Source organism: Passer domesticus, chromosome 8 (genome assembly GCF_036417665.1).
Source record: "Passer domesticus isolate bPasDom1 chromosome 8, bPasDom1.hap1, whole genome shotgun sequence".
Taxonomy (NCBI): domain Eukaryota; kingdom Metazoa; phylum Chordata; class Aves; order Passeriformes; family Passeridae; genus Passer; species Passer domesticus.
The window spans coordinates 54,205,419-54,219,637 of NC_087481.1; the positions used below are offsets into that span (position 1 = coordinate 54,205,419).

Genomic DNA, 14,219 nt, shown 5'->3' on the forward strand with positions numbered 1-14,219 from the left:
CGTGACACGTGAAGGTGCAATATATGCCCTATATTTTTTTTGGTGCTTATACTTTTATTTTAAATTTTTATTAGTACAAATTAAATCATCTATTATATTTGTGGGATTCCTAGACAAAGGAAGGAATGATGAATCTGATTCCGTGCTTTCAGAAAGCTAATTTATTATTTTATGATACTATATTATATTAAAGAATACTATACTCAACTATACTAAAGAATACAGAAAGGATACAGACAGAAGGCTAAAAAGATAATAATGAAAAACACGTTGCTTTCTCTTCAGAGTCTGGCACAGCTTGACTCTGGTTGGCCATTAAGTCAAAACAACTCACATGAAACCAATGAAACAATCACCTGTTGGTAAACAATGAACCACATTCCAAAGCAGTAAAACACAGGAGAAGCAAATGAGGTAATATTGTTTTCCTTTTTCTCTGAGGCTTCTCAGCTTCCCAGGAGAAGAATCCTGGACAAAGGGATTTTTCCAGAAAATATGACTGTGACAGTAATCCTTGGAGCATTTGCTTTGAGAAGTTCTTAAGCACTATAATGTTGATTATAAAGCATTCAGGTATCTCCATTGGACTCTGGCCTTTTTGTCTGCCTTTGCTTGCACTGAGAAGGGAAACTGTTGCTTTCTTTGTGCTGGTGGTGGTGGGGTTGTCAGGATCTTTGGGCATATAAATTTATCTGAACAATAGAGGAAGCCTTGTAGGGTGTGTGTACCCTTCAATCACCAGGAGCTCAGTGGAGTGTAAACACACACAGTGTATTTAAGCTAGCATTACATTTGTTAGCTGGAGTCACAACAATACACCATCAAAGGCTGGAGGGACCTTGTGTGGTTTGCTCAATCCACCTTAAAAGCTGGGTGACTTTGCTGTTTAAGCCCATCCTGGTCTGCCACCAGTCCCCAAGCTGGTTAGTCACCAGTGCTGGCTGGGAGAGACTGTGAGAAACAAACTTTTTCCTACAGTCAGAGTAAGATGATCTAGAGAAGCTTACAGTGGGAAGCTAATGATGTGGATTTCTTTCAATTCTTGTAAGTTTTTACTCAAAAAGTTGTGTTTCTTTTGTTTTTAACAAATGTAATTGGGTTACTGATGGGTTTTTTTGTGGATTCTGCTTTTCTTGCTAATGGATTGTTGGCTGTAGTAGTGAGGTAGTTAGAAAAGAGTGAGCGTTAATTGAGGTGGAGCTGTGAACTACTTTCTGAATGTGGAAGCATGAAAAAGGCACCAAAAGTGCCAGAAAGATTTGTATATGGTCTTTGGACTACAGTCTGGAACAGAAGATTGTGTGCCCTTGGGGTGATAATTTGCTGTTTGCAGGGAAAAAGGCACACAAGCTGCCTATGATTAAACATTTAGGGAGAGCAGCCTCAGAGTGCTTTAATTCACTGTTTCTTGTAAACCTCATGAATTCGCTCTGTTTGCATTCTCACATCAATCTGGAATTTCGAGTTAATTATATTATACCTTTTTCTTTTGATCTCCTTCCTAACTTGTGCCTTTCAAATGTTTTGTTGTTCATGTCTGAAGGGTGTCTCGGGGTTCCTTGCTCCACCCCAGTGGCACAGGCTGTGCTGAGCTCTGGTTGCCCCAGGCAGGGTGGCTGAGCCCAGTAGGGGTGAGGGCACAGGGGCTGTGCAGCAACCACAGGATCTGGCTGTTGTTTCCAAATCCTGGCCTTGAGGGAGCTGCAAGGATTTTTGCAAGGGTTCAGCACTAAAAAGTAGCAAACCAGGGATATTTCACGTTGGATGTAGGTAGTTTTCCAGTTCCTGAAACAGAGGAAGCTGACAGAGAAACACACTTTGGTCAACTGGAGTGAAGCTGACTGTGAGTGCTTCTTCTGTGTTTGTTGGGTTTAACTCTTTTGTTTGTTTTTTTTTTAAGTGCCGCGTGAGTTAACTCTTGGCAGTGTTGTTTGTTTTCCTTCTTTATTTTGCATCCGTGTGCAGCTTTGGATATAAAAGCTTACCCATTCTCCTTCACCTGCCTTTCCTGTCCAGGTTGTTGTCTCTTGCCAGCTTCCCTGTGAGCCTGGCAGAGGGGGTTTCCTGCTGTCCCAGCAGTAGAAAACCTGGAGGTTTTCTCTGTGCCACTGTGCCCAGCCCCCGGGGGCAGCTGGTTGGCAGAGGAGGGGTTAAATCAGTGCAGCTGCACCCCTGCTTTAACTCCTGTGTGTTCAGTCCTGGTGCAGCTCCTCCTGCAGCAGCAGCTCTGCTGACTTCCCTGGCTTTGCTAACAACATAAAGTTGGAATAAGTGAAAGTGTTAAAACACTGGGATTATGCTCACATAGCAAGACTGGGCTTTTCTCACCCAAGGGAGGAGCCTCAGTGATGTTTTTTTATTTCATGTCATTGCCTTATCTGTCATCAGCAATTCACCTGTGTCTTGGAGCAGATTATTGCTGATATAAGTAAAATAATCTTATTAAAGTCTCTGCTTTTTTGGCATTTTATGTAGAAGCACTGCACCACTGCATTTCAGTGTGGCTGGATACAATTCCCTAATGCACACACGTGTGATGTCTCTGTGCTGCCTACTGGGTACCTCTGTGAAATGGAAATGTTACAGGGGCTCTGAATGCTGTGAGGTGTTATTCCTCTGTCTGCAGTAAGTTGCAATCATAAAGAGTTTTCCCCCAAAATATTTAGTTATTTACTAAATTTGCTTTTGTTTCTGTGTATTTCCCCATCAGGGGTGTCACATAATGCAGATGGTGTGCACTTGGACTGGGAAAAAATAATGGTGCTTGCATTGATGGGGGTCAGTTTGTGCTAAATGGCTTCCAGATGGCAGGGCAGAGTGAGAGATCAGGTTGTCCCTCCATCTGTCCAGTCAGGAAACTCTATCTTTGTTTGGCTTCTTGAGGGTGACTGGCTGCCTCTGTCCTGCTGGTAACATATTGATCAGGGACACCATGCTAGCATCTGCTGGTAAGATTTTATTTATCTACAGAGAAGTGCCCTGAAAAGAATTAGCTAAAAAGTTCACTGGTGGTTCTGCCAAGCATTTTTGTTCAGCAATGAAAGGCCAAGTTCACTCTGATTTGCCAGTACATGTTGCTCGAGGAGAAGTTTTGGCCAGACACAGCTTTCTCTTTACTCTGCAGGTGCAGAGCTCTGCAACAGGACTTCTGTGTTGTACGAGGAATGTTTGGGTTGGAAAGGTAGAGAAGGCAAATAAGAGCCATGTCTGTACAAGACCACAGCTTAGCTGGGCTCCAGGTTAGAGGTGTGAAACACTTCTGAGCAGTGTCTGTTCCCTGCAACTTCCTTCATTGCTTGTGGGGGAAAAAAACCCAGACCTGCAAATGCCCAGGAAAAAATGACAGCTTAGAAGGCACTTGCTGCATGTGTTTTGGGTTGTACTTCTCGGTGTTGGTAGCACAGACAGGGAGTACCCACGTTTATCTGTGCACACAGATAGTCAGAAAATTATTTTTGAGGTTTACTTATAAGAGACAGTGCTTGAAAATGCTTGTTTTCTAATCAGCTTGACTCCACAGGATAAATACTGGTCAATGTATAGTTTGTTGTGCACTGAGAAGGCTTGGGCCTTTTGGTAGTGTTCTTGCAACCATTGAAGTATTACTAGTTGAGAAAAAAAGTTTCATAGAAAACCTTGTATTAATGAGAGCTGTGGAGAGGTTTTAATGTAGCCTCTTGATGTCTGAGGTGATAAAAGTCCCATGAGTTGACACATGGACTCCAGTTGATGCAGGCTTAGGCTGGAGAGCTCGGAGTGGACAGAAAGTCTGTGTTTTGGGCAGGGTTTCTGTTCTGTGCTCCCCTGCCTCAGTTTGTGCAGTCTGTCAGAGCAGGAGGAGCAGGAGGCAGGGTTTTGGGAAGCATGGGGAGCAGAGCTTTTCCAGAAATCCTGGCGTGTTGGTGGCAAGCTTTGCTTTAGTGTTGGGAATGACACTCATAGTCAAAATATCTGTGAAAAAGGTTTCATTTGAAGGGCTGCAGATGATCATTAGGAGCTGTGTGAAGAGTGTGGGTGAAACAGGTGCTGCTGTGAGACTGGGGCAGCTTTGTGTGTCCATAACACCAGGGCCATCATTTATGTGCCTTTGGTGCTCTTGTTTGGCTGGGCCCTCTTGTGAATTATTTGGGTTTTGCAGCTCTTTGTTTGCTCTCCAAACAGATGTTCAGCATTCACTTATTTTTAGCAGTTCACTTTTTACTGCTTTAAAAATCTTACTTTCACTGCTCTCCCTGTGCCCCTATATAGTCACAGCCTTGGTATAGAGAGGATGCTGTTACTATATTAGTACAGAGACATTTTTAGCCAAGGACAAAGGCCTTTGCATGAAAAAGGAAACAGCCTGCTTTCTAATCATTATTTATTTATTTGTTTGTATTCACTTGATGGGGCTGAAAATTTCATGTGTCTGTGTTAGCATCAGGCCAGTTTGGACAAACAGAAGGAAGGAAAGGAAGGAAGGAAGGAGTGAGGAAAGCAGAGATAATTTCTTAGAAGAGGTATCTGGGTAGTTGTCCCATATGGCACAAAGCAGCTTTGTGGATGTAAGCTAATCAAGGTGAACTACACTCAAAAAGAGCTTTGGTGATCTTGGGAGCTGAGTGGACACTTTGGGAAGTGGCTGTTCTCGTGCTCCTGTGTGTTGTGACTAAAATCAGGGATGTGGTCTGGGCTTGTCCTGTTTGTGCACCAAAGAAGGGAACAGCCTGTCCCTGGACCTTACTGACTCTTCACCAGTAACACAATTCCATCTGCTGCCTACAATTCCAGTGTAATTACTGGGGGAAGAGGAGAGAAAAATTTGAAAGGAATGACTAAGATGGCTGTTTATATTTAATTCAGGAAACCTGTAGGAAGCTTGTCAGCCATGTCCTGTTTCCATCAACACTTCCATCAGCATTTGTGTCTGTATCTCTGGCAGCAGCACCAGCAGGAGGGGAGGCTGCTGTGTGTGGCTGCTGCCCCAGGACATTTGTGTCCCTCTGGTGTGCCCTGGAAGGGACAGTGTGGCATGACAAGACATCAGATTGCTCCTGCTTTTGAGACATGAAGTCACTGGTTATTTAGTTCCTTTTCTGTTAATGAGTGTGGCTGAGAGCAGGAGGAGCTGTGTGGTTACTGCCCTGCTCCTGAGCGTGGGGCTTTGCTGAGCTGAGGGACTTCACATCCATGGGATGAGTTCTGGGATTACCATGTTTAGCTTTACAGCCTAGGGAGAGCTTTTAAAGTAGCAGAATGCTTTAGTCCCTGATTTTAGGTTGTTTTTTTTTAAACACAAATTGCTTAATCGAATGTTTATATTGTACAGTGAGGAGAAAGGGAGCAAAGCAGTCATTAGTGATTTATTTATTATACTGATTTCATATACAGTTAAATTCTCTAGCACTTAATGTTATGGTCTGTGAGAGCTGTCAAGACTTTGCAATATTATTGATGATGTGGTCAGCTGAGAAGTGAAGTGAAATAATGTTTGGAGGAAGAAGTAATTTGTGGGAGGTGGGAGAGAGAGGGAATTCAGGAGGGGATGATGTGCTCCTTACAGCTCCTTGTAGATCCAGCCAAAGTTCATCCTATAAAGAGACTTCATTAAAGCTTCATGGGCATTTCTGAAATTTGTCAGCTTATTTTTAATACCTGTTTTGCAGCACTTCCAAACCTGGTAGCTGCAAGGGAGTTGATAACCACATTTCTGAGGATGTACCTTTGGCTGTGGCCCCTGGTGATGGTGTAGAGCTGCCTGCTGAAGAAACCAAAGGTTTCACAAGGGAAAAAAAAAGGTATTGTGTGATTTCAGTTGTTAGAAGACTTTTCCATATCTTTGCATGTTTGGTTAAGAAATGTTTCTAGTGTGAAAGAGGCTGACTGAGTTTGACAGGTGTTTTGTCTGAGTTACATGAACACTTTGCTGCTGGATTTTAAATCAAACTGTTAGATTTATCAAGACCTGGCTAATCCAGTGTATCTGCTCCAAAATACCAGAAGAGGGAGCTTAGGCTACACTGGTTTTTACTATGCTGATCTTTCCTTCTATTTTTAAACTATTATTTTTTTTTTTTTTTAGTTTTTTCCCCCACTAACTTTCTTGAATTAAAGATTGTTGTGTTGTTTTGTTTGGTTTCTGGGTGTGAAGCTGTGCAAGATCAGATCCTTTTTAAGAGGATTGTTCTGCTCATTTCCCTTCAGATGTTGCCAGCAAGTTCCCCACCCCACACCTGATTTGCATTGTCACTCTCGGTAGTGAAGGAAGTTTTTCAGCTTGGTTTCACTCTTGCTGAATAAATGTTACCAAAGTTAAATGTTTCACTGCCTCAGATTTACACTGACTGTTGCCATAGTGTTTGATAGGTGCTCCAGCACATTTTTTGCTTTGAAAACCCCAAAACTGTGTCAGACTCATAGAATTATATGGGTTGGAAGGGACCATAAAGATCATGTCCCAGTCATCCCATCTCAAATATAGTTGAGACCATGTGCTTGGATATTCCTGTCTGAGGTGATTAACCAGTCTGCTCTTGGGGCTCAGCAATCAAGGCCTGCCCTTGTTGTGACATCTATTAATGGAAAAGGTCACAGCATAGCTGAGAATATGAAATGGGCACTCCCTGGGGAGCAGCATTCTCCACCCCACCAATACCACTGGCAGCTTGTGACAAGTGGGATGCAAGACAGGAGACACCACGGGAAATGCAGTTATGCCACCACAGCTCTGCTCAGAAATGTCAAAAGATGCTGCTGTCAGCAGGAGGGTACTCTGAATTATGAATTAAAATGTACACAATAGATGTGTTCTGCTGTGGAACTGAACACAAAGAGCTGTTAGCAAATGCTGCTGAAAAACTATCGACTAATGTCTACGAAATGTTATTAATTATTTCTTCTAAATTCCTGATGGTTTTGATCAGAAAAATGGTGTCTCCACCTTTAGTGTATGTGCTGCTGAGGCACAGTTAGGCCAGGTCTTTATAGTATTTTCCTCCATTACACTGCAGTGCACAAACCTGTATACCATTGATGGAGAACAGAAGTGTTTTGCTCCAGTTTGCAATTTCTGTCATCTGGAGAGGATTTTCTCTGTTGAAGGGTAGATACAATGGTTATCATCTAAAAATGGAGAAAAATGGGCAGGTGAGGTTTTAAGTTGGAAAATGCTCACCCTGAGATGTTAGTTCTTTCCAGAGAATCATCCAAAATTGTTTAAGCTTCATGGATATTCTGGGAGTGCTGTAGTGCAGTAAAAAATTACTGTTGTTTACAAATCCAAATTGGAACCACTAAAACCTGGGGATTTTCTTTTCCTTTTCAATACAATTCAGCTTCAATGACACAAGAAGTAACTTTAGAACTCTGCAGGCGAGCAGAGCTGCTGTGCTTACATATTTAGATTGGCTTGTGCCTCTGAAGTTTCTGGTTTGTTTTGATATTGATGTGTGTTTAATAATGTAAATGTCTGTATGTGCATAAGAAACTCTTGGCTTTGGACACTTTCAGAGGTGGGAAGTCCACAGCCTCTTTGGGCAACATGTTCTATTAGTAGAACTTCTTAATGCAGAATCCAAATCCAGCCTAGGATGTCAGCAGCCCAAATGTGCACTCCCAGCATCTTCATTATCTGCTTGGAGCCTGCTTTTACAGCCTTCTCAATCTTTTTACCTTTTCTATTTCCCACATCATGCCTTGAGAATAGTGATCATGTCACCCACAGCTTCTTTCTGTAAAGTCGAACTGATGTGTATCTTAATGGAAATTAAAGGTGAGAATTAGAATTGTTTGTGGGACTAAAGATAATTTTTCCACCCTCTTGAAAAGCAAAAATATTACTGTCCAAATAGCTGTCTGCTGTTGTAATCAGCTACTTTTGTAAATACTTCTGAGGCTACCTTGCATTTTTATGTGATTCCTGTGTATTGAGTCAAATCAGCCATGGAAAATAACAGCCTGCAAATTGGTTATGTTTCACTTTGTCACATTGATGGGAAGTGTCTGGCAAGGTGCTGAACTCGTGCAACTGCTGGGCCACTCTGATTTTCTGTAAAATGGATCCTTGAGGCATTGCAGTCTCCTCTATGATTATGATGATCACATTGTGAACCGTGTCACAGACACTTCATAATTTGATAGAAGTGCTGAAATGCTGCTAGAGAGTAGCTGATTCTTTATGGAAGCCCCATGGACAGAGCTGGAAAGTCTCTGAGGAGCTGCTCCATCCCTTTGTGCTGTGGGAAAAGAGATGGACATGACTTGTTCTGGAGAACAAAACCCAAGTGCTGGTTTTGAGCATGTCCTCTGCTGTAGCCTCACTGCTTGCTTTGAAAATTGCACCTGTGATGTTCTGTGTCACTGGTGGGAATGGAGAGCTGGGCCCTCCTCTTGTCAGATACCAGGGCAGCTTTCTTTCAAAAGCTACAGCAAACTGGAGTCTGAACATTTTGGAGACTTTGGATAGACAGGGAATGTCTGTTGATCTCTGAAATCAAATACACATTTCTGTCTTACCTAATTTTCCTGAAATGAGCCTGGAACCAATTGGAAGCACAGCAACAAATCTCTCTGAAAGCAGAAAGTCACAAAATTGTTTACACAAAACTCTACTTTCTGTGTTGTTGGTTTCCAAAATGTTTCATAATGCTTCCCCAGGAGGAAGCAAAGCTGAAGAATTGGTGTCAGGCAGAAAAACAGGATAAGCTTTATAACTTCTGGGTTTTATTTGCTTGATTTTGTGTTGAAAACAAGTTTTCTCCTTTTGCCCACCTTCAGAGAGGCTTGGTGTGAAACTGAGGAAATAAAAATCAATGTATTGCCTTCATTTTGGACCAACACTGATAATCCTAGACTGACTTGCTTTTAATGATGTACTCAAAACCAAGAAGGGATTAAATGGGATTCAAAAACTCAAGGGTTTTTCCCTTGAGTAAATTTAACCCTTTTGAAAGGAATGTGTTACAACATTTAAGTTTACAAGTGCATTGAGCAAGGAAGAGATGAGAAGTGCAAGTGTGGGATATAAATGCCTCTGTCCTTCCAAAATGTGGGAGTTTGCTGGTTTTTTGGGTTTGGGGATTTTCTGGGGCAGAAGGAAGGTGTAGTTTTGTGGGTTTTATGTTTGTCATGTGAACTGGATAGTAGTAGTGTGTGTCTGGACTGTCTGGTACACGAGTGAAGTGATACTTTTTTCAGGATAGCATCAGTCAGGAGACAAAAAAATGAAGTTGTTTAATGCTTGTAAACCAAACCCAAGGATTTTTGTTGAGGCCTTGTGGCTGACACCATGAAAAGCATTTGCCTGAAAAACAGCATAAAAACTAGATCCCTTCCACATAACCAGCCAGCCTGTAAAATATGGACAGGAATGAGCCACAGTGCTGCTTTTCATCAATTTCCCCCATTCCAGGTTTTTAAATGAAATTGTCTCCTGAGTGGTGTGTTCAGTACTGCTCAGCCCCAGGCAGGAGAATGCTTTGTGTAGACATCTTCAGTTTATTATTAATAGCATCAAACTCTGGGGTGTCTGCTGCGTTTCAAGCCCAAGACGTTGTGGATTTTCTTGTAGCTGGGTGTGGGACTGGCATGGTGGTGTTATCTGGGTGACCCCATGATGTGGGGGCACAGTCAATAAATAGCTGCCAGCAGCTCCATTTTTAAAACACAAAGCATTAATGGGTGCTTGACACAAGTGGGAAATGTCACCTGTTTTCTAACCACTTGCTGGTTGGGAATTTGGGCTCTCTGGGGTGTTCTGCCTGCAGGTTTGCTCAAAGAGAGCAATTATCTGTGTGTCTTGTAAAGCTGCTCTCAGTCTGAGGCCGGGACAAAAGGGTGATGGTAGCCCTCTGTTTGCCTGTTATTCCTGTGTATTTTACAGGTTCCCTCAGGCAATTTATGGTAATTTGCTTGCTGCTAGAACAGGTTCAGCAGCATGAAAATGAAAATGTCGTTACACTAATTAATCCATCCACAAGGAGTCTTAGAGCAGCATTGATCATTCTGCATCCTACAAAAACCATGGCAGTAAATATTCAGAAATTACACTCCTGGCTTGGGATGCTGTTCCTTGGCACTGTGACACACACAGTGACAGCTCCTGACACTGCCAGGAGGGTGGAGGACATGTATGGGATCACCTCTTGTCCTAGAGCAGGTAATAAATGAGCTAAGACTGTTGTCAGGTGTGGTTTGTATTCGTGAATAATCACTGTTATGCTAAAATATGGCATGTGCTTTTGGGGTGCTCTGATGCTAAATCTTCTGAAAACAAAAGCTTAGAGAAGCCATTGAGACACACTATACACACTTCAGACCAATTTTGTGTTAACTCTCATGAAATCAAATTGAAGCTGCAAGCTGACTTCTTTAAGGCAGTCATTTGAGCACCCATCCTCAGCAGCCACAGCAGAGCCTTGCACCAGGGGGGAATGCTCTTCTTGTCTGGTTTCTTCATCCTGCATTTTCATCATCTAATTCTTTACTTGGGCCCTGCAGGCCTTTGGATTCTGCTTGCTGAAATCTGCAGCAAGGTGCTCCCAGAGAGAATTATCAGCACTGATCTTGTCAGCTGAGGGCAGGTGCATAAAACCCTTAAAAATGTCTGTCAGTCCCCTCCTGGCATGAGGCATCCTTTCCTAACAAGCCTGGCTCCAGCTGCCCTAGGGATCTTAACAACTCAGGATGTTTAGAGACTTGAAAAGAAGCGTGGAAGCAAGATGAGCTCCTGTCGTCTGTGATGGTGTTTTTGCAATTCTGTTGTTCGGAAATGTCAACAGAATTTGGGCATTTGGCTCGTGGACATGGTGTGCAGAGGCATATTCGGCAGGAAAACAAAACCCCTCCTTTGGTGTGGTGATGCTTGTGGTCCCAATTCAAAGCCCAGGCCAGACATTTGGTAAATAGGAGTTTAAAGTTTTGTTTGTGATCCGAGGAATTCGGGCCTGGCTCTTACAGCAGTAGCATGATGGAGCCCAAAATCCAAAACAGAAGTGTCTGTGCCTTGGCAGGAGGGGAAGGGAGAGGAGCAGAGGGTGCAGGAGTGAGGTGTGAGGGGTTTGGCTGCCCTGACCCCAAACTCTGTCTCCTCTGTGAGAGGAGAGCCCTGCTCCTTCAGGGCAGCACCCACACCCAGGGCTGTGCTCAGCTCCTGGGAACCTCATCTCCCACTTGCTGTGGCTCCTTAGTTCCATGGGAAGTTTGGACGTGGAATGCTGCAGGGTGTGCAGTTCTCACGTCGCTGATTGTGATTCACTGCCGGCCCCTGAAAGCCTGAGCCCCCCAGCAGCACCAGGGCCCCTTTTGTTATCCTTCCTCTGCGTTTCCCATGCTGGACATTTCAATAACTAAGCAGGCATCGTGGTTATTCATAACTCCTAATGCCATTAATCTCACTTGCAATTTAGATTAAGCAGTGACCTTAGCAACCAGGCAGTGATCAGCAGGGAGGGGGCACGATTATTTATGTTTTGTCTTGTTTTTATTTTTATTTGAAACTCACTCTAATGTTTGTTTCTTGTCAGCTTCAGTGTCCATCATCACAGGTCTCTCCTGTTTTCTTGAAATTGGCAGATGTCAGTGGGCTCAGGCTTAAAACTCTGGGACATTGTGTGTTTTCTATTGTGTGTTTTCCTGAGGAGTGTATCAATGCAAATAAAGCGCTCACACTATGTTAATCTAGATAAGTGGTGGAGCAGACAATGTGTCTATCAAAGTATTTGATTTGTAAGAACAAGTTAAATCTGTGAAGCTTTACACCTTGTGTTGTTTGGTGGTGTATAATTTTGTACCACGGTGACGTGGATAGGGCTGTGTTGTGCCAGGTGATGTACAGAGGCAATTGAACAAATTGCTTCTGTTTTCCTTGAAAATTGTATTGAAAAATATCCCACTGATTTAACACTCTGTAATTATTTTATTGCTCAGATTTCATTTACGCTCTCCAGTTGTGAATCAGTGCCCCACTCTTAGACCATTAAAATATAAATGCTGAGAAAAAACGAATCCAAAACCTACAGCTAACAAAAAACCAGCAAACCCATAGTTCCAGTTTGAAGGTCTGTCACTCTCCATGTAGGGCTGAATTTCTGGTTTATCTGTACTGGAATGGAATTAAGCTAATGAGAAGTGGATTTTAGAAGGATGGCAATAAATGTGTCTTTAAATGGCTAATTACAGACTATAATAATATCTTAACTGTACCATGGCCATAAACTGCAGTGTGTGTCTATTTATTAGGCACTGCTGAAGCATAAATGTTCCAATTTGTGTTAACCTTTCACTGATTTTTGCCAGTATACCAAAATGGGATAAATTTGTCTCATGTTTCAGCTGACTTTTGTATTTGTTCTTTTATTTGTAGCACAAAGGCGCTCATAGAAATTTGCTTTTTTTCACTGCTCTTGCTACCTGATAGCAGCAAGAGGTTAGAGCTTGGCCCTCCAGGAGGTGGTTTGGGTTATCATCTTTCAAAATAATAAAGATTTTTAATTTTAAATGATGATATGCTCACAGTACTGTGCTGTCCTGGTTTTGGCTAGAATAGAGTTAATTTTCTTCTATTCCCTGAAGCAAAAAAAAAAAAAAAATTGAATCACACCTCTAGAGACAGACTGAGAATGGGTTTGGTGGGGTTTCTGTGCTTAGCTGTGACTTTCTGAAGGAGGTAATGACAGCAGCAGTGTTAAATGTTGTCCCTGTCCCACAGCAGTGCAGGTGGTGAGCTGGAGCATGGAGTGACCCGGCTGGAATAAAAAAGTACATGATGAATGTGGTCTCACAGAGATTCCTTGTGGCACATCTCAGGGCATGACATAGGACTGGAGTCAACAAGAAAATGGGAAGAACCAAAGGAAGGGTAGTCAATGCCTTGTGGTGTTCCAGGAACACAACAACACAGGAACACAACAAGAAGGAGCTTCAGCTCCTTGAGAAGGAAATTTAAATTACTCTACTCTAGGGAAGTGGAAATTATAAGATAAATCCTCTCTTGCTCTCTGAGACAGGGAGATGAGACTAAGGAGCAAAAATCTGACTACAGGAGCAAGAAAGTTTGATTTGCAGAATGAAAACAAAGCAAAAGGACATAACGCTATCCCAGGACTGACAATATGCATGGTGAGCAAAGAAGCACAGAAATGTGCACAACATGCCTAGATTTACATATTTTTATGCAGCCTATCGTGAAGAATGCTTGAATTCTTTAAAAGCCTGTCAGTTGCCTGCTGTATAAGCCCTAGGGAGATGAACCCCAGCCCTGAGTGCCCACATGGCTGCAGACAGCCTGCTCAGCCTTCCCTGGAGCACAAAGAGCAGCTCTGCTCCTGGGAGACCTGCACTTCTGGATCAGCAGAGGCCAGGGAGGGCTGGTGCTCCTGCAGGGCTTTCAGAGCAGGCTCTCCAGCCTTGGGTGTCCTAAAAGGGCTGGCAGCACTGCACTTCAAAAGATGTCAGTGTTTTATGTGCTAATGTGCTCTCTGACACAGCCAGCCTCCCCAGGCATGGCTTTGCTTTGCCACTCTGTCCATACAGAGTCAGATTTTTCAAGCAGTTTGGTCCTTTCAGTCCTTTAAGAGAGATGTTGCTGTTCCTTTCAGTCCTTTAAGAGAGATGTTGCTGTTCCTTGGCAGTCTGATATTGAGGACAGCCTTGCCATGAACCCTTTGATTCCAGGCAGCTTACAAATAAGAGATGCTTTGGGGTGAAAGCTTCTTCCCAAGCTGCATTCAAGGCTTTGGGGTCCAAAACCATATCATTTAAATAAGTAATTTTATATATATATATACATATATGCATAAAAATTGAGGGGGAGAATTATGTTTAAACAATAATCTGGTTTTTAAAATATTTGGCCATCTTTTGTTTGGTTGGGTTATTTTTTTTATTTTTTATAGGCAGTACTGTTCCTTAGAGCTGTGGCAGCAGCATTCAGATACCAGAGAAATCCCATTTTTGCTTGGGATGATTGGTTTTGCTCTTTCTATTTTCTTTTTGATGGTGTTTGTTTCTGCACAGTACCTCAATAATGCATTGCAGCTAGGAGGTACAGCTTAATATTCACCCCTCCTTCCCTAGGGAATAGATGTGTGAGGAAGGCTTTTCTTTCAGCAGGCTCTTTGATGTTCTCTGTGTGTGTGTGTATATATGGTTGTGTTTATAACTTGTGTAAATGCCTGGCACGATGGACACTGAAGCCAAGAGCAAAGAAACAGAACATAAATTTCAGTATCTCAAACCTTATC

At 42.7% G+C, this 14,219-nt stretch overlaps 1 protein-coding gene across 5 annotated transcripts in view; it reads left to right on the forward strand.

The window, feature by feature from the left end:
* TACC2 (transforming acidic coiled-coil containing protein 2) overlaps nt 1-14,219 on the forward strand; it is a 114,066-nt gene that overhangs the window by 39,771 nt on the left and 60,076 nt on the right. For 4 of the 5 annotated variants that reach the window (XM_064431511.1, XM_064431505.1, XM_064431508.1 and 1 more), the window contains one exon: nt 5,646-5,777. The exons of the other annotated variant lie outside the window; for it this stretch is intronic. In XM_064431511.1, the coding sequence (XP_064287581.1) occupies nt 5,646-5,777 (132 nt within the window). The remainder of the gene's footprint in view (nt 1-5,645; nt 5,778-14,219) is intronic. 5 annotated transcript variants of the gene reach the window in all.